We start from the raw sequence: 22,611 nt of genomic DNA on the forward strand, positions 1-22,611 counted from the left end.
GGACCTTACAAAGCAACTTACTATATTCCAGTAAGTGGTTTTCTTTTTATGTTCACTGAGGATTAAATATTTTCCCTCTTGAGTGCCGAACTAAAATCTCACCACATTGCCCTTCGTGTTCAGACCTCACTCCTTAGTGCTTCCTGATCTCCATTAACTGGCAGACCCCATTAAGCAATATAAACAGCATTTATCAAACTTCCCTGGAAATTACAGCTATTAAAAACCATCTGCCTTAAAGGCTGAACTTTAAGACCACTGCAAATCACCTCACTGAAAGGAAGCAGAAATTATTGCTTCTCACTCCATCAGCTATCACAATTAAATACCTTACAAAATCGCATTAAGCAGCACTACGATACTCACGAAAGATTCCAGTGTACAATATGTGTCTTTAACAACTGAGATTCACAACAACATACTGTCACATGACAAGTATAGCTTCCCCTCCCCCAACCCCGACACCACCTGATTCTCTTCCATTTTGTTTGCCTATGATGGTCAAGCAATGCTTTAAGATGGAAGAACAAGCACCCATTGGTAAGCTGAATCAAACTGGGGTTTGAGGCATATGACATTGTGCCTGCATGCTGGATCAATACCATCTTCTGTAACTTTCTGCTTTTTAAGGATGCTGAGTAAGGAAAGATGGCGGCGGCGGTAGCAAGCTGAGCGTACCTCTCTGGATATCGCAAGTTTTAATTGCCTCTATATATTCTTTTTTCCTACTGATAACGGGCTTTTAGTTCCTGGGCCAGCTGTCCTACTCTCTGACTTAGTGTTTGACTTAAAGTGTCTAACGAAGTGGTTTTTCTACGGCTATAATTATGGGAGCAGCCAAACGGTCTCGGGAGTTTGAAGACTTAAAATTTACAACCAGCCCAGGAGCAAACAAAGACAGGAGATTACTTTACTGCTGGTAAAAATGATTTATATTCCATTCCTATTTCCAATCATTACTCACCTCTGGCAGGAATTGAAAGTGACGAAAGTGATGCAGGGGAAGAGCCAATGGAGGCAGCCGTGCGCAATTATCCTGAACTCACAGCTCTAACAGTAGCTAATACCTTTCATTCATTGAAAGAAATTAAGAGCTGCCTTGTGGGATTGTCACAGGAGGTCCAAAGACTGGCAGTACAGAAAAGTTCCAAGGTTAACATAAACACAGATGATCGTGCTACCTGCAGTGTGGATTCCGCGTATACAGTCTGCAGAGCGGATCAGCTGCAGGGGTGGGCTTTCCGAGCCAGAGCACACAAGAGTCTCTTCCACCTATCTTTACAACCACACGAAGTGTGCCTTACAATCCGCCCTTACAGAGGCTTCCTACAACCTTGGGAAACAAAACACTGGACTATAAGGCATCTACGGAATTTGCTTAAAGGCATAAAGCAGCCCTTGGATCTTACCAAGTTGGAAAAGTAGAACTCTTCTAAGCATTATCTAAGAATTATGCTTTCATTGGGCAGCTCAACTTTCCCTTCCATGATTTTAGCCGAGAAATCTTATTTACATTCTAAGGGAATTCTTGCTACCAGAGTTGTTGCCAACACTGAAATCACTCCACTCCTCCCTAATTTATACCATCATTCCCCCTCAGACGACAACAGAGGGACATGCCAAGAAAACACTTGAAACGGTTCAACGGGACCCATCCTTTTCGGGTGATGAGCCTGAGTTGATTACTTTGGATGAGACGTCAGCCAGCCTATTAAATGATGATCAGCCCCCTCAACTTGACAACACAATGGAGGATGACCTGTTAAGCTCTTTTAGGGGCCTTACTTCGGAGGCCCAACAGTTGATTACTGATAGACTGGAAGATGTTAGAACAAGACTGCTGAAAACAAAGTTTCCACGTGGGGCTGATAAGGAGACTTCCCCTGTGGCTAAGGAGCCCCCTATATGCACTGCCCCTCTGAGTAAGAGGCCACCAACCACTAATACATTGGATGATGGGCACATTGGACAGCAGGAGATCCTCAGGTGCCAATGGAGATCAGATGGCAAAGAGTCCTGCCCTACTATAGTAACTCAAAATAAAGAGGGAAATAATGTTTTCCCACAGCACAGAAAGGAAGGGAGTAATGGATGCAACTCTTCAGATGTTGAGGGGACCCTGAATATTATTTCATCCCTACCATGACTGGCTATGTCACCAGCATCCAAGCCTTCTAACAGTCAAACTTTATCACTGGTATCTTGGAATTTAAGGGGATGGCACTGTAGAATGAAGGAACCTAATGCAATTGATTTTATGTGCAAGTCTGATATAATTCTTAGTCAGGAAACTTGGAATTTAGAGGAGCCATCATTGAATGGGTATAGGACTTTTGCTCCACCTGCAGAGGCCACAGAGCATGGCAGAGCCAAAGGAGGGCTCTGTATTTTAATATCTATCTTGCTCCAATTAAAAGTAACAGTACTCCCTCAGTATGATCATTTTGCCTTAGCCCTTTTGCTTAACTCCCAAGATTTTTATTGCATAGTTGTAAATGTGTATTTACCCCCTAATAGGACAAATGATCAAGCTCAGGCAATTTTTTTAGGGTTGGAATCCTATATATGTCACCTGATTTCCACTTATCCAGCAGCGTATGTTATTGTGGGTGATGATTTTAATGCCCGAATTGGACCCGATGATCTCTGCTCCAATGCTAAGAGTAGGCATTACCCATTAAGGGGAAATTGTATTGCTATGCCTTTTAAAAGGTGCTCAAAAGATACTAAGGTTAATTATGCAGGTGTCCTCCTTAACCAGCTAATAAATAAAGTTAACCTCAAAATCTTAAATGGGGCCCTGCCTAGCCATCATCCAGCAGAGTTCACATATTGGTCGGGCATTAGAACGAGCGTCCTTGATTACATCATGGTATCAGAGGAGGTGGTTCCCCACATAGAGCATTTTGAAGTTGCTTCATATTGTGATAGCGACCATTTGCCTCTAGTCCTAAAAACTGATTTACAAGAGCTAGTCATGCATTACGGTAAAGCCCATAACACTAGACTAAAACCAACAGATGGCCCTAGCTATAATCGCCCTAGATGGACATCCTCATTGGAAAGGAGGATGTGTCTTTTTTTGTCCTCCGAGTCCGTTAATAACACCCTTCACAGATTGGTGAATGCAGTCAATATTGATACCTGCCTAGAGGAATATAATCTAATTTCAAGGGAGGTACAGAAGGAATTGAAAAGAGCTAAGTTGGGGCCTTTAAATGAAAGAACTGGAGCACACAAACCATGGTTTGATGCAGAATGTAAAAGGGCAAAGTATACCCTTAACGTCAACTATGCAAAATACAGAAATAACCCTGAAGCAACATCCATAATAGCTTTAAAACACCAAAAAGCCCAATATAAGGCCCTCATTAGAAGAAAAACAGGAAGACATGATTTCTTGGGAGGAACTCTGGAAGGCAGTTAAAGAAAAAAATTCAGTATTATTCTGGAAACTAGTCTCTGATCCATCACATAGGTCACCAAATATAGTTAATAGCCCAATTTTGCCAGATGCCTGGTTACATCATTATAAGATGGTATTTGGGGAAACAATTACAAGCCCACTTAATTTTGATATCATCCATAACTCACCAACTTGGCCTCCAGTGGGGTGTACAGAAGTAAAGCAGCTCATTGATACTATAAAGCTAGGCATTGACCTAATTCCACCAGAGCTATTTAAAATGGATGCAGAATTGTGGGCCCCAGTATTGGCAGCTTTATTTTCACAAACTGATCAATCAGGGAAAATTCCCAAGGACTGAGAAGCAGCTACCATCATCCCCATATATAAAAAAGGTAACGAAGAAGATCCAAACAACTATAGACTGATCAGCCTGTTGAGTGTAACAAGCAAGCTATATGCTAGACACTTACTGTGGAAATTTAGAGACTGGTTTGAGAACGATTTTTGCCTGGGTGAGGAACAGGTTGGCTTCAGAGAAGGTTGTGCCTTATTAAACCACTGCAATCTGTTGGACCGCTTGATTGTAAAATATTCCTCACACTCAAGTGATTCAGTCAGGAAATGGCTGAACACCTTTGCCAATCTGTTGGCTGTAACGGTCATGTTTTGTTATATTTGTAGTTTTATAACAGTATTTTATGCCTTTTATGTATGATTTTATGGACAATCAGTTTTAATTTTGTATGATTTTACTGCTTTAAATGCTGGCTTAGGCAGTGAATAAATAATTTATTTATTAAGGGAAGAAACAAAGAGGTCTAGACAGGGTTTTTAGTTTATCCTTGGTTTTAACACTAATTTTACATCTTCAGTATCACTGTCTTAAAGTCTGTATTCGTATTTTATGTATATTTTAGGTGGTATCATATTTTAGTGTATAATAATTATTGTATATTTATATCACCTTTTATGGGTTATGAATTGGACTTTTGTGAATTGTTTGCTGATCTATGATCATTATAAATAAATTTAAAAATTCTGCTTTTAATACCTCAAATGAAAAAGACCTCCTCCTCAAGGTATGCTGTATGATTATCAACAGGCAACTGAACACTCAATTCTCCTAAAAGTTACTATCCTTCAACCTGATACCATGGGTTACACATCTGTTAAAGCACTACACGTATTTGGTAGACTAGATATTGTAGCATCCAGGTCATACTGTGCCAGAAAACATGAAAGGAAGTTGATCACAGCTAATACAAAAGGAACGACAGGGAAAAGCTACTCAAGGCTATTTCTCTTGCTTCTATTTCACTCGTAATGTTTTCCAAATCTATCATCACAAGCCTAATTCCAATTTGTCTGATTCAGTCTAATTCCAATTCGTTGTGACGTCTGAATGCAGGTGCCTGGATAAATTAAAATTTTGTTTCTTCCTCATGAATCAAGATGCAAAAGCCATGACTTGACTCTAGCTTTAAATCTTGGTCTGTAGGAAAGGAACAAAGTTCAATTTGTCCAGGCTACCAGAGTCAGATGCCATGAAGTGTGCATACACATGAAAGCTTCTTCCCAGAATTAAACATTTTTGGTCATAAAGATGCTGCTGGACTAAGACTTTGTTCTATATAGCCAAACTACATCTTGGGAGCCACGTGTGGCTCTTTCACACATATTGTGTGGCTCTCAAAGCCCCCACCACTCAATTGGCCAGCTTGGAGAAGGTATTTGTCTCTTTAAATCACTTCTCCAAGTCAAGCCAGCCATTTAAAGTTAGTTTCTTCCCACCTCTCCATCCCTCCTCCCATCTATTTTCCTTCCTTCCTCCCTCCCACATCTGATGCTCATGTCTTGCGGCTCTTAAACATCTGACAATTATTCTATGTGGCTCTTACATTAAGCAAGTTTGGCCAACCTTGTTCTATGACAAATCTGAACCAGACTGAAGACCACCAGGTTGGATGGGGGGGGGGGGGAGACAACATGCTAGGGATCCATGAAACAAGTCAAGACGCATGATTTGCTTCAACATGATGTTTGGATTGAATCCTAATGACTTGGATTGCTTGCAATGCCTGATCACAGCCGCAGTTGTGCCTACATAATAGATCTTACTGTTATTTCACATTCCCCCCCCCCAAAGATACACCTAATAATTTTAAAGTTTATATTCAAGAAATACCACATCAGAATGCAACGTCCGCTTGCAAAACCGTGTCAAGGAAATACACCAAGAGTCACAAACAAGCATAGCTTCTTGCCAAGTGGATATGACTTACTTGGGGGAAAGAAGAGTTGCTGACATGTATGTGAAATGGTCGTCAAAGGAAAACCGGACCCAACACTGTTATTGCCCTGCAGTACCAGAAAGCGCTTGTCCAAAACAGTTCATTTCAGGAGACTGGCGAGTTTTTGTTGTGTGTTTTTGAGGAGTCCCAGTGAGCATCTAAGCAACTCCAGGTTTCAACAGAACACAGTCTGAAAACCATTGCTTATGACATATGAAGCTGCCTTATACTGAATCAGACCCTTGGTCCATCAAAGTCAGTATTGTCTACTCAGACGGGCAGCGGCTCTCCAGGGTCTCAAGCTGAGGTTTTTCACACCTACTTGCCTGGACCCTTTTTTGGAGATGCCAGGGATTGAACCTGGGACCTTCTGCTTATGAAGCAGATGCTCTACCACTGAGCCACCGTCCCTCCCCATGCTTTGGGAGTAAGCAGTGAAGTGGCCAAGTTTGCAGATGACACTAAATTGTTCAGGGTAATGAGAACCAGAGGGGATTGTGAGGAACTCCAAAGGGATCTGTTGAGGCTGGGTGAGTGGGCATTCCCTCCCCATTGCTTTGGAAGATGATGCAGCCTTCAGGGTTGGTCGTTATAAACACACGGCAATAGGTACAACTGTTAGCAAGGGATCATGCTAAATGGAAATAAAGCAATTCACTTCTACATGTCGCAACAGCTGCCGAGATCAAGCTGTTTGGTTAACAGATTCTTTCCCCCCCTCCTTTTAATTAACGTCTGTTGCTGGAACTCATTTTAGTGAGAGAAATAGATGGTAATTAAATAGCCTGAAATAGATCTGACGCGTTACTATATTTTTTCAAGTTGCTGACAGCTTACCTTTCCCTGTTCCTATTTGGATCATCTGGAAAGGGCACAGGAGTCAAAGCAATGGCTTCAGTTTCCAAAGGCTGTATGATTAACTTAGGAAGGAGCACTCCGGGGAGGCTCAGCGTTGGAGAGTAACCAAATTATCACAGCTGAACTTATGACAGCATTCTCATCCAAGCAGCAGAAGGAAAAGTTTACTTTGCAGCTCAGAAGTTATTCCGAGGAAAAATGTATCAATGAGTCTTTTACGAGAAATTGGGAGTTACTGGGAAAGGACTGTGAAAAGGAGAGAGATTTTAACAGGGATGGCCAAACTGCAGCTCTTTCACACACATGGTGTGGCTCAAAGGCAGCTTTTTCAAGGACAATGTTTGCCTGACCCAAGGCCATTCCAGCAGCTGCAAATGGAGGAGTGGGGAATCAAACCCAGTCCTCCCAGATAAAAGTCTACACACTTAACCACTACACCAATCCTAATAATTCCCAGCATGGCGTTGGCCTTTTTTATTGCAATTGCACAGTCTTGACATTTTCAGTGAATTATCTACAATGACCCCAAGGTCTCTCTCTTGGTCAGTCTTTGCCAGTTCACACCACATCAACTTGTATTTGTAGCTGGGATTCTTGGCCCCAATGTGCATTACTTTGCACTTGGCCACACTGAACCTCATTTGCCACGCTGATGCCCACTCACCCAGCCTCAACAGATCCCTTTGGAGTGCCTCACAATCCTCTCTGGTTCTCACCACCCTGAACAATTTAGTGTCATCTGCAAACTTGGCCACTTCACTGCTTACTCCCAGCTCCAAATCATTAATGAACAAGTTAAAGAGCATGGGACCCAGTACTGAGCCCTGCGGCACCCCACTGCTTACCGTCCTCCACTGCAAAGACTTGCCCATTTATACTCACTTTTTGCTTCCTATTAATTAGCCAGTTTTTGATCCACAAGAGGACCTGTCCTTTTACTCCATGACTCTTGAGCTTACTAAGGAGCCTTTGATGAGGAACTTTATCAAAAGCTTTCTGGAAACAACATCTATTGGGTCTCCTTTCGCTGCAAGATTCAGTGAAAGAACAGGGTGCAGTACACCCTTGGTTGCAAACAGCTTTTGTAGAAGAGAGGATTTACCAAGTTATGGAACACAGAAGCTTGAGAAACAGACTAACCGAAGTGCACACACACATAATGGATTATTATGCCTCCTTGAGAGCGGAGGTACTCACCCCCACCTTGAAATGGACTGCAGTTAATTCACTTCTAAAGAAATTTACCATGAGATCTCAATAATTATCGGCCAGTCCCATGTTTCATTCTTGAGCAAGGCGACTGAGCGTGTAGCAGGTGGACAACTTCAAGCTTTCCTGGATGAAGTGAATTATCTAGATCAAGGGTATCAAACATGCAGCCCAAGGGCCAGATCAGGCCCTCAGAGGGGTCCTATCAGGCTCGAGAGCAAATCAAAAGTAGGTCTGCCACTTACAGATACACACTTGAACAACACCTGAACAACATACTCAAGCTTGCTACAGCACAGCCATTGTCTCCAGTTTTTGATGCAGGAATTCAGAACAAGAGGACGTCATCTATCGGAGACGGTTAAACAAAAATATTGCAAGAGTGCTAATGTTAAGCATGAAGTTTTTAAAAAAACTTTAGTTGTGTCTGTATCTGCTACCTGGCATTACATTTTATGGCACACAGAGCCCGGCCCAACAAGGTCTTATTTATGTCAGATCCAGCCCTCATAACAAATGACTCCGGTACCCCTGATCTAGATCCTTCGCAATTTGGTTTTTAGGCCAGGTGATGTGACCTCAACAGCCTTGGGTGACCAGCACCAGAAGATGGACAGAAAGAGTGAGACTCTGCTGATTCTCCTGGACCTCTTCAGCAGTTTTTGATAATGCTGATCATGATATCCTTCTGGACCATGTATCTGGGCTGGGATTGGAAGGCACTGTTTTGTGGTAGTTCCGGTCCTACCTGAGGGAAGCTTTTAGAAGTTAGTGCTGGGGCTGCTCTTGAATGCAGGTCTGCTGCCAGATAAGTTTACCAGCTTCAATTGGAGTGCCTTTTACCAGCTTCAATTGGTTAGCTAGCTGCGGCCATTCGTAGGCTGAAAAAACCCTGGCTACTGTGGTACATCCCTGATTATGTTTAGATTAGATTACTGCAATGCACTCTTTTTGGGGCTGCCCTTGAAAAGTGTTCAGCAATTTTAACCAGTGCAGAATGCTGCAGTCAACGTTGACTGGAGTGGGTTGTAGGCACCATATCCCTCCAGGCCTGGCTCATCTACCCTAGCTTACTATCTATCTTTCAGGGACAATTCAAGGTGCTTTAAAGACCTATATCAGGGGTGGCTAACGGTAGCTCTCCAGATGTTTTTTGCCTACAATTCCCATCAGCCCCAGTCAGCATGGCCGATGGCTGGGGCTGATGGGAGTTGTAGGCAAAAAAAACATCTGGAGAGCTACCGTTGGCCACCCCTGCCCTATATGGTTTGGGACCCACATACCTGAAATACCACCTACTCCATTATGAACCAACCCAAGCACCATGGTCACTTTCTAAGGTCTTACTTTGTGTGCCTCTGAAATCAGGTGAATGACAACCAGAAAGCTGGCCTTCTCAGTTGTGGCACCAAAACGCTGGAGCTGTTTCCCCATAGAGACTGCTCCCTCTGTTGCCCCTTCTGCCAGTGCGTGAAACCTTATTTTTTTGTTTCATTTGGCATTCCCTCAGTGATCCTCCCTGCCCAATGTTTTAATTCTTGTTTTTATGCTTTTCTATGTATTTTAGCTCTGGTTTCCATAGTTCTAATGATGTGTTTTTGTTAGTTTTAACGGTTTTTTTATGTATGTTTTTAATTTGTTAGTCGCCTTGATGTTCCTCATGACAGCAGAAAGGTGGGGTATAAATTTTGTAAAACAATAAATAAATAAAACCTCCCTTATAGCTTTATTCACAGAAAGGACACTTAACACATTGAGTTTGAACACATTATATGGACGAAACATGATTTTAATCAAAATTACTTACATAAACATACTTAGGACCTGAGCCACAGAGAATTCTGCTTACATGGATGTGTTTGTTGCAGCTGCTGAAAATTCTGTCCCGCAGGGGTCAGCAGCTAGCTTAATCTACATAACTGCGTGAATCAATTCCGACTTTGGAGGAGAGCCAGAAATTTCCTTGACTACAAAAATCAATGAAGGAAAAACAAGGCCATCGAAACAGCTGTAACATGCTTGGTGGTTCTTACACAAAGAGAGGAGGGCAGCCAACAATGGCCTGACCTTCTAAGAAAGGATTATAGGTTTCTAGGCTGGTGGTTCAGAGACACCCACCCACACCTCCATCTTCTCCTGAAGTCAATGACCGTCATCTAAGAACACACTGGGGAAGGGGGAGAGGGAAAGGAGGCTTTGAAAAAATAATGAACATACTTCTGTTACCATGGAAACCATTATCACTCTCTTCTGCACATTTCAGGCAGTAAGCAACAAGGTACCCCCCCTGTTTCTTCTTACATTTGAACCCTCTCCGAAGAATATCCACTCTTGATAGCAAAGAACTGGCTCTCCAAAATATTGGGCTGCCTTGGGAAGCTGCCTATATAGGTGTGTTCTCTCTCCTTGTCTATTAGCCCCGAATCAGGCTATGTGAGATGCTATCTAGTTTGGCGGGGCAAACATACAGATAAGACTGGAGATCTTATGGGCAGAGCATGCTATGAAAAGGCTTTTTAGCAGTCACAACAGACACCTGATGATGACTTACAGATTGCTGTGACGGCTACCACATTCATTCCATCTCCAATTGGTGCACAGCAGTGTTCCCGCAAAGCTGAGCTAGTGTGAGCTAGCTCACAGTTTTTTAGCCTCCAGCTCACACATTTTTGTCTTAGCTCAGGAAAGATGATCCCAGAGCACAATAATTTATGCAGTAACTCACAACTTCAATGCCAGTAGCTCACAAAGTAGAATTTTTGCTCACAAGACTCTGCAGCCTAGAGGGAACATTGGCGCACACCTATCCCTCCCTTTGAAAGTATGTTATTTCCTCTAACGGGGACCCCAAAGCAGCTCACAGCATTGTTCTCCTTTGCTCCATTTTATCCTCACAATGACCACCCTGTGAAGTAGGTTAGGCTGGCAGAGTGACTGGTCCATGGTCACCCAGTGAGCTTCCATGGAAAAGTGGTGATTTGAGCAAGGATCTTCAAGACTTCAGTCCAACATATTCTTAATCATTACACAGTGCTGATTATGCTGCAGCAGGGTTTTCCCTGATGGCAAACCTAAACTATTTAATCCATGAAATTATTACAACATTCAGGACAACAGAACACCCAGGGCTTAACAGAGATATCGGCTTCTTATCTCACCACTAAGTCGCTAAATTCTTACTTATAATCAGAAATCAAACTTTTTTCGTTTTAAAGGTGACATGTGGCTAACTCCTTTATTATCTGTATGCCAATTTGCTATTTACATGTCTTATCTAATGTGTTATTCTAATCTTAGCTGTATTTATTGCTCAGTTACTTGGATATCTTAACTCTAATTAGCTCTTACTAGTAACTACCCCCGCCAATATGTAATATTGGAGGAAATCTGTTTCAATGAATCTGAAGGTGTGTACATGCACATATGCTAACTCTCTCAGTTCTCACTTATATCCAGAATTGAACTTTCTTTGTCTTGAAGATGCTACATATTGGAATGCTAATATACTGCCACACAGATCCTACTGGCTGCATTAATCCAACCTCAGCTATAATCACACAAGAGTTATGCATCCTGACTCTAATTGGCCCTTCCTGACAACTAACCCCCCCTTCATTTTCTATATGTAACGGTTGAGGAAATTTTGTTTCACTGCATCTGAGGAAGTGTGTTTGCACACAAAAGCTCATACCTTGAGAAAAACTTGTTGGCCTTAAAGGTACCTCTGGACTTTCATGCATGAAAAACCTGGTTTTTAAAGACTAAAATCCTATGCACATTTAAGTAATTCCAGTAAAATCCTATGCACATTTAAGTAATTCTGGTTTTTAAAGACTAAAATCCTATGCACATTTAAGTAACTCACTGAGACTTTACAGAGAATGTCCATAGGATTGTTCTGGAAGAAAATACGGACTAGGAGGATAAATCCTGTAGAAGATCCACCGCTCCAGTGGATTCACCTTTGCCACTCTTACAGAGTTATCTTTTAAAGCAAGGACTATCCCAGAGCCAGCTCAAGATATTTTGCCTTTCCAAGAAGGGCTGGGACAGGGCAGGTCTGGGAGGTGATTATACTTCCCAGCCCGGGCCTACCATAAGCTGTGATAAAACGAGACCTGGAGCTGCTGCCAAAACTTTGGGAGTCGTTCTTCCAAACTTGCTGTCACTTTAATAAAAATGTGGCAGCCCAACTTTCCTCACATTAACCAGATTCCTTATTATTTATAGTGAATGGGGTAAAACAGAACAAGTTTGATCAAAAGAGTTCCATTGCACAGTGAACAGGGAAGGCCTTGAGCATGTGCAAACATCAGGGGTGTGCAACCATCACATCACTTCTGCTCTCTGCATCAGCATCCACAATCCTGCAAGAGGACAGGACACCTGTGTGAAAAGGGCACCCTTGAATGTGGGAGGCAATCTGGTGGAAGAGAGCAGGTTCGCATCATTCCTCAGTATAACATTTGACACCCGGGGCAAACAAGTTTTTGGATTGAGAACTCTTTGGTGTTTAAGTACAAGCAAGGTGAATATTCAAGATTATTTCTACAATTTTTTTAAAGCTCCTCAAGTCCCAGGTGTGGCTGTCGCAATACCCTTTAAAATATGATGTGTGAATATGACAAACACAAGTATTGTGCAGGTTCTGAAACTGGCTGTGTCCTCCTGTGGAGTGATGCAAACCACTATTTGCTGCTATGTGGTGTGTGAAAGAGAAAACCAGCGTTCAAGAAAATAATTTTGTCTATTTGGATTTGTTCAAACAAATAAAGGCAGCCAGAGAACAGTGTGAACTAAAACAGTTTGGGGGGGGGGAGAGGGAACAAAAATTGCAAAAGATCGTAACATTAGTAAAACTACCAAGAAAAAGAGATATTTATATTTATTTGACACACACATGCAAACACACATAGTTTTTAAAACTTTCCTGCAATCATAATTTGAGGCAGAAGTCCGGAGAATGTTTTACAAAATTAAACAAGTTTTATTAAATTAAACAGTTATGAGTTAACTGATCTAAGGCACCACATTCACTTGGTTCCGCCATCTTTAATGTAAAGTAATCCAGTGCTTCCCCATGCAATGCTGCGTCTCCCAGGACTGCTGTTAATTTTGAACTATGGCACTTATGTCAGTATCTCAAACTATTCTGCTCAGTAGGGCTTTTTTTTTGTAGCAGGAACTCCTTTGCATATTAGGCCACACACACCCCTGGTGTATCCAATCCTCCAAGAGCTTACAGGGCTCTTACTACAGGGCCTACTGTAAGCTCCAGGAGGATTGGCTACATCAGGGGGATGTGGCCTAATATGCAAAGGAGTTTCTGCTACAAAAAACCCCCTGCTGCTCAGATTCTAATCCCACTTCAAACTAGCGGCTCCTTTTGCAGAAGACGACGACGTTGACTGCAGATTTATACCCCACCCTTCTCTCTGAATCAGAGTCTCAGAGCAGCTTACAATCTCCTATATCTTCCTCCTCCACAACAGACACCCTGTGATGTGGGTGGGGCTGAGAGGGCTCTGCCGGCAGCTGCCCTTTCAAGGACAACTCCTGCAACAGCTATGGCTAACTCAAAGCCATTCCAACAGCTGTATGGAGGAGTGGGGAATCAAACCTAATTCTGCCAGATAAGAGTCCGCACACTTAACCACTACACCAAACTGGCTCTCAGGCATGCTAAGCATCCTGTGTGCTCTTAATGTTCCAGAAAATATAAATCAGCAGGACACGGATGATGAGCTTCCAAGGAGGGCAACTAAAGTTTATCTGAATTTTACAGTCCTTAAGACGGCTCTTCTGCTGTGCCTGCAGGTGAGTAAATGGGCTCAAAACATTTGCTTGTGCCCATGTGTGTGACAGATCAGCCATGCAGTTCCAGGAACAGACTAAAAACCTCTTGACTGACCTGGGACTTGAGGGGAAAAGAACAAAGGCAGACACAGTGACTGCCTGAAGCGTAAAGGAACTAAAAAAGCTTTATTCCTCTGCAAGAAGAGCAACAACATTTAAAAAATCAAATCATTCTGGTTTCCACGGAGATGGAGGAACATGAAGGATCAGAGAGCTCAATCTGTGGATTAATGGGTTGGAAATAACTCCCCCCCCCCCGCCATCATCTTGTGGGAAAATAAAAAATTACACATGAAAGTCAAAAGGCTGTTTTCTAGCACCGGACACATTTCATGGTTGAGTTTGATCCAATGAACCACTAGCAAAATAGCACAAGGACATTAATTGTTATGCAGCCTTGAAATGCTATTAATTTTCTTACTTGTCTAGCAGCTAAAAGGTTTCTGTTCATACTGAAAAAGCAGGAAAATGTCACTCTCTTCCCTATCTTGCCAGGAAAGGGAAATTTACGGCTATTACTTCCCACTATAATATTCTTTCCAAACCTAGGACCTGTGAAAGGGCAAATGAGAGTTTTGTAATTTTCACCCCAAGTATTGAAATGCTTACAATGGCACAGGCTCCATAAACTCAGGCTATCCCATTACACACAAGCATGTAAGCCTCTTCTTGGACCAGATTCCAAACTCATTCCATTACTCCTATTTTACCTTCATGTAACTACATGTATAACAAACTGGGGGAAACAGTCCATTTTGTTGAAAAGCTTGAGGGAATATGCATGAAAGACAACCATACTGACTTGGTTTCACTGAGCCACTGCTGGAGGTTTAATCAAATTTCAAAGTAGAGGGTGGGAAACAGCAAAATGAGTGATTTCTCTAAAAGCTGTTATTGAAACTCAACCTGTACACCAGGGGTCTCCAACATGGTACCTGTGGGCACCATGGCACCTGCTGACACCTTTTCCATCAAGCGCTATTTCCCTGTGCTATTCCGTAGTACTATTCTGCTATACTATTCTGTTATGCCATCCTGCTGGACTATCCTGTTGTACCTTCCTAAATGTTGTAACTGGTTTTTATTATGATTGTAATTTTATTGTGATTTTATTACTATTTATGTTGTACTCTGCTCTGAGCCCCCAAATGGGGGAATGGGTGGAATAGAAATAAACTAATAATAATAATAATAATAATAATAATAATAATAATAATAATAATAATAATAATAATAATAATAATAATAATAATAATAAAAGTGGTTTTAGGAAGTGGGTGGGACTGGGTTCAGCAAGGCTTTTGACTGACTACAGAAGGTCTGATTGGCTGCGCAGATTTTTTAAAATGTTGCTTTGGCAGCAGCTGCCATCACAGCACAAGAAGCTTCAGTGAGTTTCTGAAGTTAAGCTGTGGCAATCGTTTTGTGGCTGGCTCCACCTCCTGTGGCAGCCATTTTGTTGCTACGCGATGTCAGTGCGATGTCAGAATTCCAAATGTGCCTGCAGGTTGGGGATCCCTGCTGTACTCCTAGACCTGGGCAGCATCCCCTCCTCACATATAAGGGTCAAACTACAGACTGCACAGGTGATCTCGCACTGAATCTCCCAATGTATGTCTAAATTTTTTTTAAAAAGAGTCCCACATTGTTAATTGAAACCACAGCATTAGAGAAGAAGAGATCTAACCCTTTCCTCAACTGTTGATGAGTGGAATAAACAAATCCAGGGGTGCTTTTGTAGAAAAATAGGTGGTGGAGCTCATTAGCATAACTCATTAGCATATGCCACCCCCCACCAGCCAAAAGCAACCCGAAGCAATAAAGGAGAGCCCCAGGTAAGCGAGGCCTGCTTGGGCTGGCTAGAGACCCAGCCAGCCCAAGCAGGCCTCACTCGCCTGGGGCTCTTCTGGGCTGCCCCCCCCCCAGTCAAAAGGCCAGCAAGCCACCCACCACCCAAAATCACATAAGAAGTAGAGAAAGGGTAGTGTGGGCTTCTCCAGGGGTTAATGAGGGCTGCTGGGGTGTGTGGCAAAGTTCCTGGTGGCTGGCTGGCTGCCCGCTCTCCAGATCCAGGGATTGTTATGCAGCTTCAATGGACAAGGTAGGTGGAAAGGAAGAAGGGGAACCCTCAGAAAGGTTCAGGAGCTGTGCTCCTGCTGAATTCAAGGCCTGAACGTACATAAGAACATAAGAGAAGCCATGTTGGATCAGGCCAACGGCCCATCAAGTCCAACACTCTGTGTCACACAGTGGCAAAAAATTTTATATACACACATACACTGTGGCTAAAAGCCACTGCTGGACCTGTGCTCCAGGTCAACGTGGCTAATAGCCACTGATGGACCTGTGCTCCAGGTCAACCTGTGCTCCAGGTCAACGTATCCCTCCTCCCCCAACCCACTGGAGCTAACAGCAACTCGAAGAGAGGATTTCTTACAGGCGACAACGGACAGGGAGTTAAACCCTTCTCCCAAATAACCATGGCCCAATCCAAGTTAGACCCTGTGGCTGTTTTTTATGTTAAGAAAATACATTTAGAGATCCAACCACAACTTCCCTGGTAATGTGTAGTAGGCCCTGAAGACAGAGAATTGACAGACCCGAGAAATGATACAGTCTGTCGGGGAGAAACTGGGCAGGTCATCAGTACCTTTGTGAGTGCTGTAAAGGGCTGCAAACGTCACCATGAAGAAGGTGGTAGAATATTTGCCAGCGTTGACCAGGTGGGGAAAGGCCCGTTTGGTGTCACGGTATCGGCGCAGGCACTGGACGAACCTCAGCCAAGCAGGAATGCACTGAACAACTGCTCGCACCCCATAGGCATAAGAATTGCAAATCTTAGCACCTGCAGAGAATAAGGTAACAAACATCAAGGGAAAGGAGAAAGGGGGGGGGGACACTTTCCCAGTTTGTTCTTAAATGATTTCATTTTCAACAAGAAACTGATAGAAGTGAGATTTCATTAAATGCTCAACAGTTTGGATTTCAGGCTTTCAATACAGCATATTAATGTACAAGACACCATGCTCTGTTTATCAGGTAACCTAATTCTTTGCTTGGCCAAATCCTCTGGGACAATCATCTGACGGCAGCTTCTTTTGTCAGAGGAAGGCCTCGAATTTGGCTAAGCAGGCTGGTGGAATGCAAGATGGTTAATTTCTATGCACACCAACCTAATCACATATCCTGTTGTTTTTTTTACTGGAGCACAGAAACTTTCCTATCAGATGTATTTTCACCACCAGCTTCAAATAGGGTTGCCAGACACATCTCCTGTTGCCAGGCCCCATCCTCTGCTGCTGATCAGCTGGCCAGTGAGGGTGGGCTTATCAGGAGGGTGAGGGAAGCCCAGACTCCATTGCCAGCGATGTGGGGATGTCCATACTGGAAGTGACATCATCACATCAGCAACGCTCTGGTATTTAGGCAAAAAAGCTATGGTAGAAGGCATTTTTACCATAAGAGTTTTTGTCCGCATACCAGAGTATTGCCCCAATGTCTTCACATAATGATGTCACTTCTGGCGCATGCTGGAAGTGAGGCGGTCACTTCACCGGTTAACATCACCTGGGTCTCCCCACCCCTCCTGGTTGTTAGGAGGGACCTGGAAACCCTAGCTTCAAAGCTGTTAACAGGCACTGTAAATAAATGAATAAAAATATGGCACAACCAGCGGCTGTATGTTAAATGCCTGGCCAATGCATTCTGGCTTTCCATTGGTCAAAAAAGCCGGAACTCTTTTTGACAAGCAAGCACCTTCCAATATGCACAGCGCAAACGTGACCACACATGGTGCTGACTATATTCATTCGCCACAAACTGCCGTACCTGGCTCTGCCCATGTTTGCCCCCAGTTGAACTCAAAGCTGTAAAAACAGATCATGTATTCCAGGTCCATCAGGATCACGGCCAGACTGTTGAGCTGATCTGCCAGCCAGAAATCCGCAAAGCCCACCTTATGGAAAGGGGCTGTGAACACCCGGAACTGCAATAAAATAGAAACTCTTAACACAAGAACTGCAACAAAATAAGCTCCTTAACACAAGAACTGCAGGACTGAAATGGTCCCACTCTCCAGTTTACACAGCATTCACTGCTCAGCATGCCAGTTTATTCTGCATTTCTGATCAGCCTAACTCTTGGGTTTCTCACAGTGCTTGGGAAAGTTCCTTTTTTTAATAAATAGACAGATTACAAAAAAAACTGTTTTTAGGTAAAGCCAACAGTCAAAGAGCCTTGTTTGGGGAGCTAGCTTCAATTCTAAGAAGAAGAAGAAGAAGAAGAAGATATTGGATTTATATCCCGCCCTCCACTCCGAAGAGTCTCAGAGCGGCTTACAATCTCCTTTACCTTCCTCCCCCACAACAGACACCCTGTGAGGTGGGTGGGGCTGGAGAGGGCTCTCACAGCAGCTGCCCTTTCAAGGACAACCTCTGCCAGAGCTATGGCTGACCCAAGGCCATTCCAGCAGGTGCAAGTGGAGGAGTGGGGAATCAAACCCGGTTCCCCCAGATAAGAGTCCGCACACTTAACCACTACACCAAACTGGCTCTCTTCTATGAAAATGTCAGCCACTCAAATAAAATTCCGTGTGAGTTTTGCCACCAGCTTCACAGAAGGAATCTTACCACCACCCACTTGTTTTATAGCATCTGTACAAGCGTAGATGACATATGGATGGTAAAGCACTTGTATGCTTTATCCAAGCTACACCAGTTGTAGGAAACTTTCCAGGTACCCAAGACCACCAATGGGGATATTTTTTCTCAGGGCTCAAACCTCTTTTGCAGCCATGAGAGCTAGAAGAAATCTGAGCCTCTAGTAAACAGACACTTCTCAATCCCAGCCCATTTCCCCTCCAGGCCTGGAATCAACTCCCTGTCTTTCAGCTTAGACCATTGCATGCTCCATTTACCTTGGATTACAGATCTTCCTGGCTAGTTAGTTGCAACAACTAACATTTAGATGCTAAAAGGATAGTGCCGGGATTAACTACTCGGAAGCATTATGTTTAGAGCAGTATTGACCTTTGCACTTCCTTAATTTCTAAGTGAGGCAGAGGCTGTAAAATAAGGTTTTGGGCAGCTGATTCCAGGCTTCAGATTCCAGGGCAACAGATTTCCAGCAGCTCCAGCTATTTCACATGAGGAACATCTAACTGTTACTTTGTGGAATTAATCTGTTTTATAGAGAAACAGGGAGCTCTTTTATGCACAAACTGCATAATAATTAATGGTCATAATTACATGTGACACTGGAGTTCCATGCTGGGACCCTCAGACATGTAATCTGGCCCTAAAAAATAGCTGTGGGATGTGTGATTTGGACTCAGGTTGCAGGGTTTGGGAACAATGTGTGTGCGAAGTGTTCCTCCTGAACTGTTTCACCAACTAGAAATGCTCTGTCCCCAGGGTACTTTTAAGAACAGGAAAAAAAGACACATTCCCACACTATGTCTTAGATATGTTTGGATTGCGAGTCCTAGAACACATACAGCTTGGCTCTAATACAGTCTTCCATAAGGTTAAGAAATATTTCCCTGTAAGGCTGTATGCCTTTAGGGGCCGGTTTATCATATTCAGAGCCAAATCACAGACAAAACAAATAAAATGAATATGGTTAATGACAAAAGGGTAAACAGCATTTCTAAATGCATTACCTATTATGTGCAAAGTAAGAGTTAAGTAATACTGAAATCAAATGAACTTTAAATTGACTGAGAAATATTCTGTGATCTCTATGACGGAAGATTTTAGGGGTCCTGTTTCTTTCATCAGAAGGCGTATAGTAGGGGATAAGTGTGAATACACACTGAGTAATTAACAGTACAAAAAACCTTTGACATTTCCCATTGAAGAGTTACTTACAAGCCATTCAGGGAAAAAAAAATTTAATAGTGCAGATGAATCAGCTGGGAGCTGGAACTATGCCTATTTCAGCAATGACTGGATAGGCTGTTTTATCCTTAGGCATTTTAATGATTTTGCTCGCTTAAGAGCTTGCTATTGTTTCTTTTGCCTCTTAGAGTCATCTCAAGAGTATCCTGTCAACTTGCCTTTGCTCACTGACGCACCCACAGTGTGGATTATTAATCACCATTAATAACAAGCATTTCTGGGCAAACTGCTTGCTGAGATGCAACCACCCACCCATGCTGTGCACCGAGATTCATTTGCGATCTGTATTACTCTTCAATGCAGCCAGAAGTTTGTGTGCTTTGATCAATTTCTCCACTTACCAAAAGTTTGAGCAGCCAAAAACGGGACTTGTAGTAGAGGGTTTTGGTGGGATTAATGAGAAACAGCAACATGAATCCATACAGGATAAGTGGGTTCACCTGCATTAAAATAGGGGTGGTTGTACCATATATACATGCCAGTAGGCTCAGGCACCACAATGTCCCAAGGAATCCAGCAATCTAAGAGGACAGAAGGGGGAAAACACACACACACGATTCAATTCTATATATAACATACCCACAAAATGGCAACTATACAGTTATTTCAGTCTAAATGTATTGATTTCAACGAGCTTCAACTGGAGTAACTCTGCACACGATTGTACTATTTTTAAAAAATCCAATTTCTATGTGCTTTACTACTCTAAGAACACAAAGTGTAATATATCTTAACTTAGCACGTAAAAAGGTTCTGCTTGGTATTCTTATGAAATTTATACAAATGCCTTAACTGTATTCCAGTGCTCATTAAGAAGGTAGATATTGGATTTATTCCCCACCCTATACTCCAAATCTCAGAGCAGCTTATAATCTCCTTTACCTCTCCCCCCCCCCACCCACACACAACAGACATCCTGTGAGGTAGGTGGGGTTGAGAGAGCTCTCCCAGAAGCTGCCCTTTCAAAGACAGCTCTGAGATAGCTATGGCTGACCCAAGGCCATTCCAGCAGCTGCAAGTGGAGGAGTGGGGAATCAAACCTGGTTCTCCCAGGCAAGAGTCCAAGCACTTAACCACTACACCAAACTGGCTACAAGCTGCTGCACCCTAAAAGATACTTAAGTATACCTTGGGGTCAAACTAGACAAAGCTGGTATCATGGATCGTCCTGTTTCTTTGATGAAGGAATCTGAGCCAAGTGGGAACCAAGAGCAGTCCAAGGTTACAATAAACTAGCCTTGCCACCATATGGCATGAGCAAAGCCCTTGTCAGACTCCCTGACTGCACGCCTCCATCAAGTACCTGAAGATTCCTCTGTATACTATAACAGCTGATGTTTTCCCAGTATCAAGGCCTAAGACAGCTGCTTCTGTCCAACAAAATGCGAAAGCATTGATAAGATCACTGATATTATTACTTCTTGGATCTAAAGTGCTGCAGCTGCATGAATTAGTTGTAGTAATACTTCTCAAAGCACTGCTTAAAAAGCATTTCTTTTTTGTTATTCTGGCAGATGCTATTTCCTATTGCTTGCTCTTTAAAGTGCCCTTTTATTCTATTTCAGAACGCAGACAAAATCCCCAGAAAACCAAGTTTCCTCACTCTCTAAATATTTCTGGTCCTTCGTTCTCATTTCTGTGTGATTAACATAGACATCTGCCAGAACAATCATTAAAGACTCTGAAAAACTGTCAATTCAAAATGGTGGGGAATTGAACTAGCGTAAATTTAATATAATACAATGCAGGTCCAAGCAACAGCTATGTTATCCAACAGCCTTTGATGTTGCAAATGAACCTGTAGTGGAGAGAGCATCATGTCACACCTGGGTGAGCATCCCTCTACTTCTCCGGGGACATTTACTCTCAAACCTATCCGTTCTTGACATAACAGGGAATTCAGATACAATTAACTTCGAAAAGGGAAGCCTGCAAATTAAAATGCACAACTCCCTCATGCAGACAAGAGGCAGCGGGTTTTCTTCAGCCCCCTGCTGGATAATGCATTATTGTCTGGATGTTAAAAGCTTTCAGCTACTGGCTTCGCAGACGTAAGTGTTGTTCGAATTTGTAATCAAACCTTGCTCTGTCCCTTTAAACTTAGGAATCAGCTGCTTTTCCATTCTTCCCGATGAGACCTCTTGTGAATCTTGGCATCTCACATACTTCTACATCTATTCTGAAGATAATACAGCTGCACCACTATGATCACACCAGACGGACATTGGAAGTCATTGTTCCTTGCCCAAGATTGAGATTTCCTATCTAAGGAAATCTGATTAAGACTTCTACCACCCCAACCTGCCCATTGTATGGCTTACCTCAAAAAGATGCTGGTGGGACAAGTTACTGCGAGGATTGAGTTCAAAGATGAGGACATGATTCACTCCAGCCTGCCTCCAGCCGTAGGTGTTTATGCCAAGGAGAAAGAGGAATTCTATCAGGAGAAAACCACCTCGATAGATTCTTATGAGTGGCCACACGTTTGGTAAATTCGCCCTAAACACGCCTAGGAGAGAGAGTAAGTTCAAGACATCAGCCACTCGTAAGAAGGGCCACTCACAGTAGAAGGATGACTGGCTACGTCTCTGCAACAAGGAGGACCCCTCCTCCTACCCACTGAACACATTAATACCAGCTTGAGCACGATGCCACTCAATTAAGCTATTAGAAGCTGACACCCTAGATGCAATTTGCAAAACAGTGAAGAAGCAGAATACATTTGTAAAAGGTTGAGGACTAAGCAATGGTCATGGGGATTGAAAAAGAAAATAAGGAAATTGGGATCTGCTAAATTAGAAGATTCAGCTTCAGAGACCAGCAATCCATAATGTCCATTCATATTCCATGACAGACTTGCTACGGGATATTCTTGCCTGACACAAGAAGTTAGATTTATATGAAATCAGCTCAACACAAATGGGACTTGTGAAAATGATAATCATACCCACCCCCCCCCCCATGTGTATTTACAGTGATCCAACGAGGATCTTGACATTTGTACCTCCACCCCCCTACCCCTTACACATACAATGCAATGTGGGCCTCCCTGACCCTGCAACCCAAATCTTGCTTTCAAGCTCACAGCCTC

General features: G+C 42.9%; 1 protein-coding gene and 1 non-coding gene across 2 annotated transcripts in view; both read right to left on the bottom strand.

The window, feature by feature from the left end:
* The window catches only part of XPR1 (xenotropic and polytropic retrovirus receptor 1), a 174,376-nt gene that overhangs the window by 32,770 nt on the left and 118,995 nt on the right, over window positions 1-22,611 (bottom strand). Inside the window, exons 8-11 of the mRNA XM_060232604.1 lie at window positions 21,842-22,029; window positions 19,862-20,041; window positions 17,452-17,608; window positions 16,274-16,468 (exon numbers count right to left, since the gene is read on the bottom strand). Coding sequence (XP_060088587.1) covers window positions 16,274-16,468; window positions 17,452-17,608; window positions 19,862-20,041; window positions 21,842-22,029 — 720 coding nt within the window. The remainder of the gene's footprint in view (window positions 1-16,273; window positions 16,469-17,451; window positions 17,609-19,861; window positions 20,042-21,841; window positions 22,030-22,611) is intronic.
* TRNAM-CAU (transfer RNA methionine (anticodon CAU)) lies at window positions 6,040-6,106 on the bottom strand. Its single transcript has one exon. It is a non-coding gene; the product is annotated as a tRNA-Met (tRNA).

Source organism: Heteronotia binoei, chromosome 2, assembly GCF_032191835.1.
Source record: "Heteronotia binoei isolate CCM8104 ecotype False Entrance Well chromosome 2, APGP_CSIRO_Hbin_v1, whole genome shotgun sequence".
Lineage (NCBI taxonomy): Eukaryota > Metazoa > Chordata > Lepidosauria > Squamata > Gekkonidae > Heteronotia > Heteronotia binoei.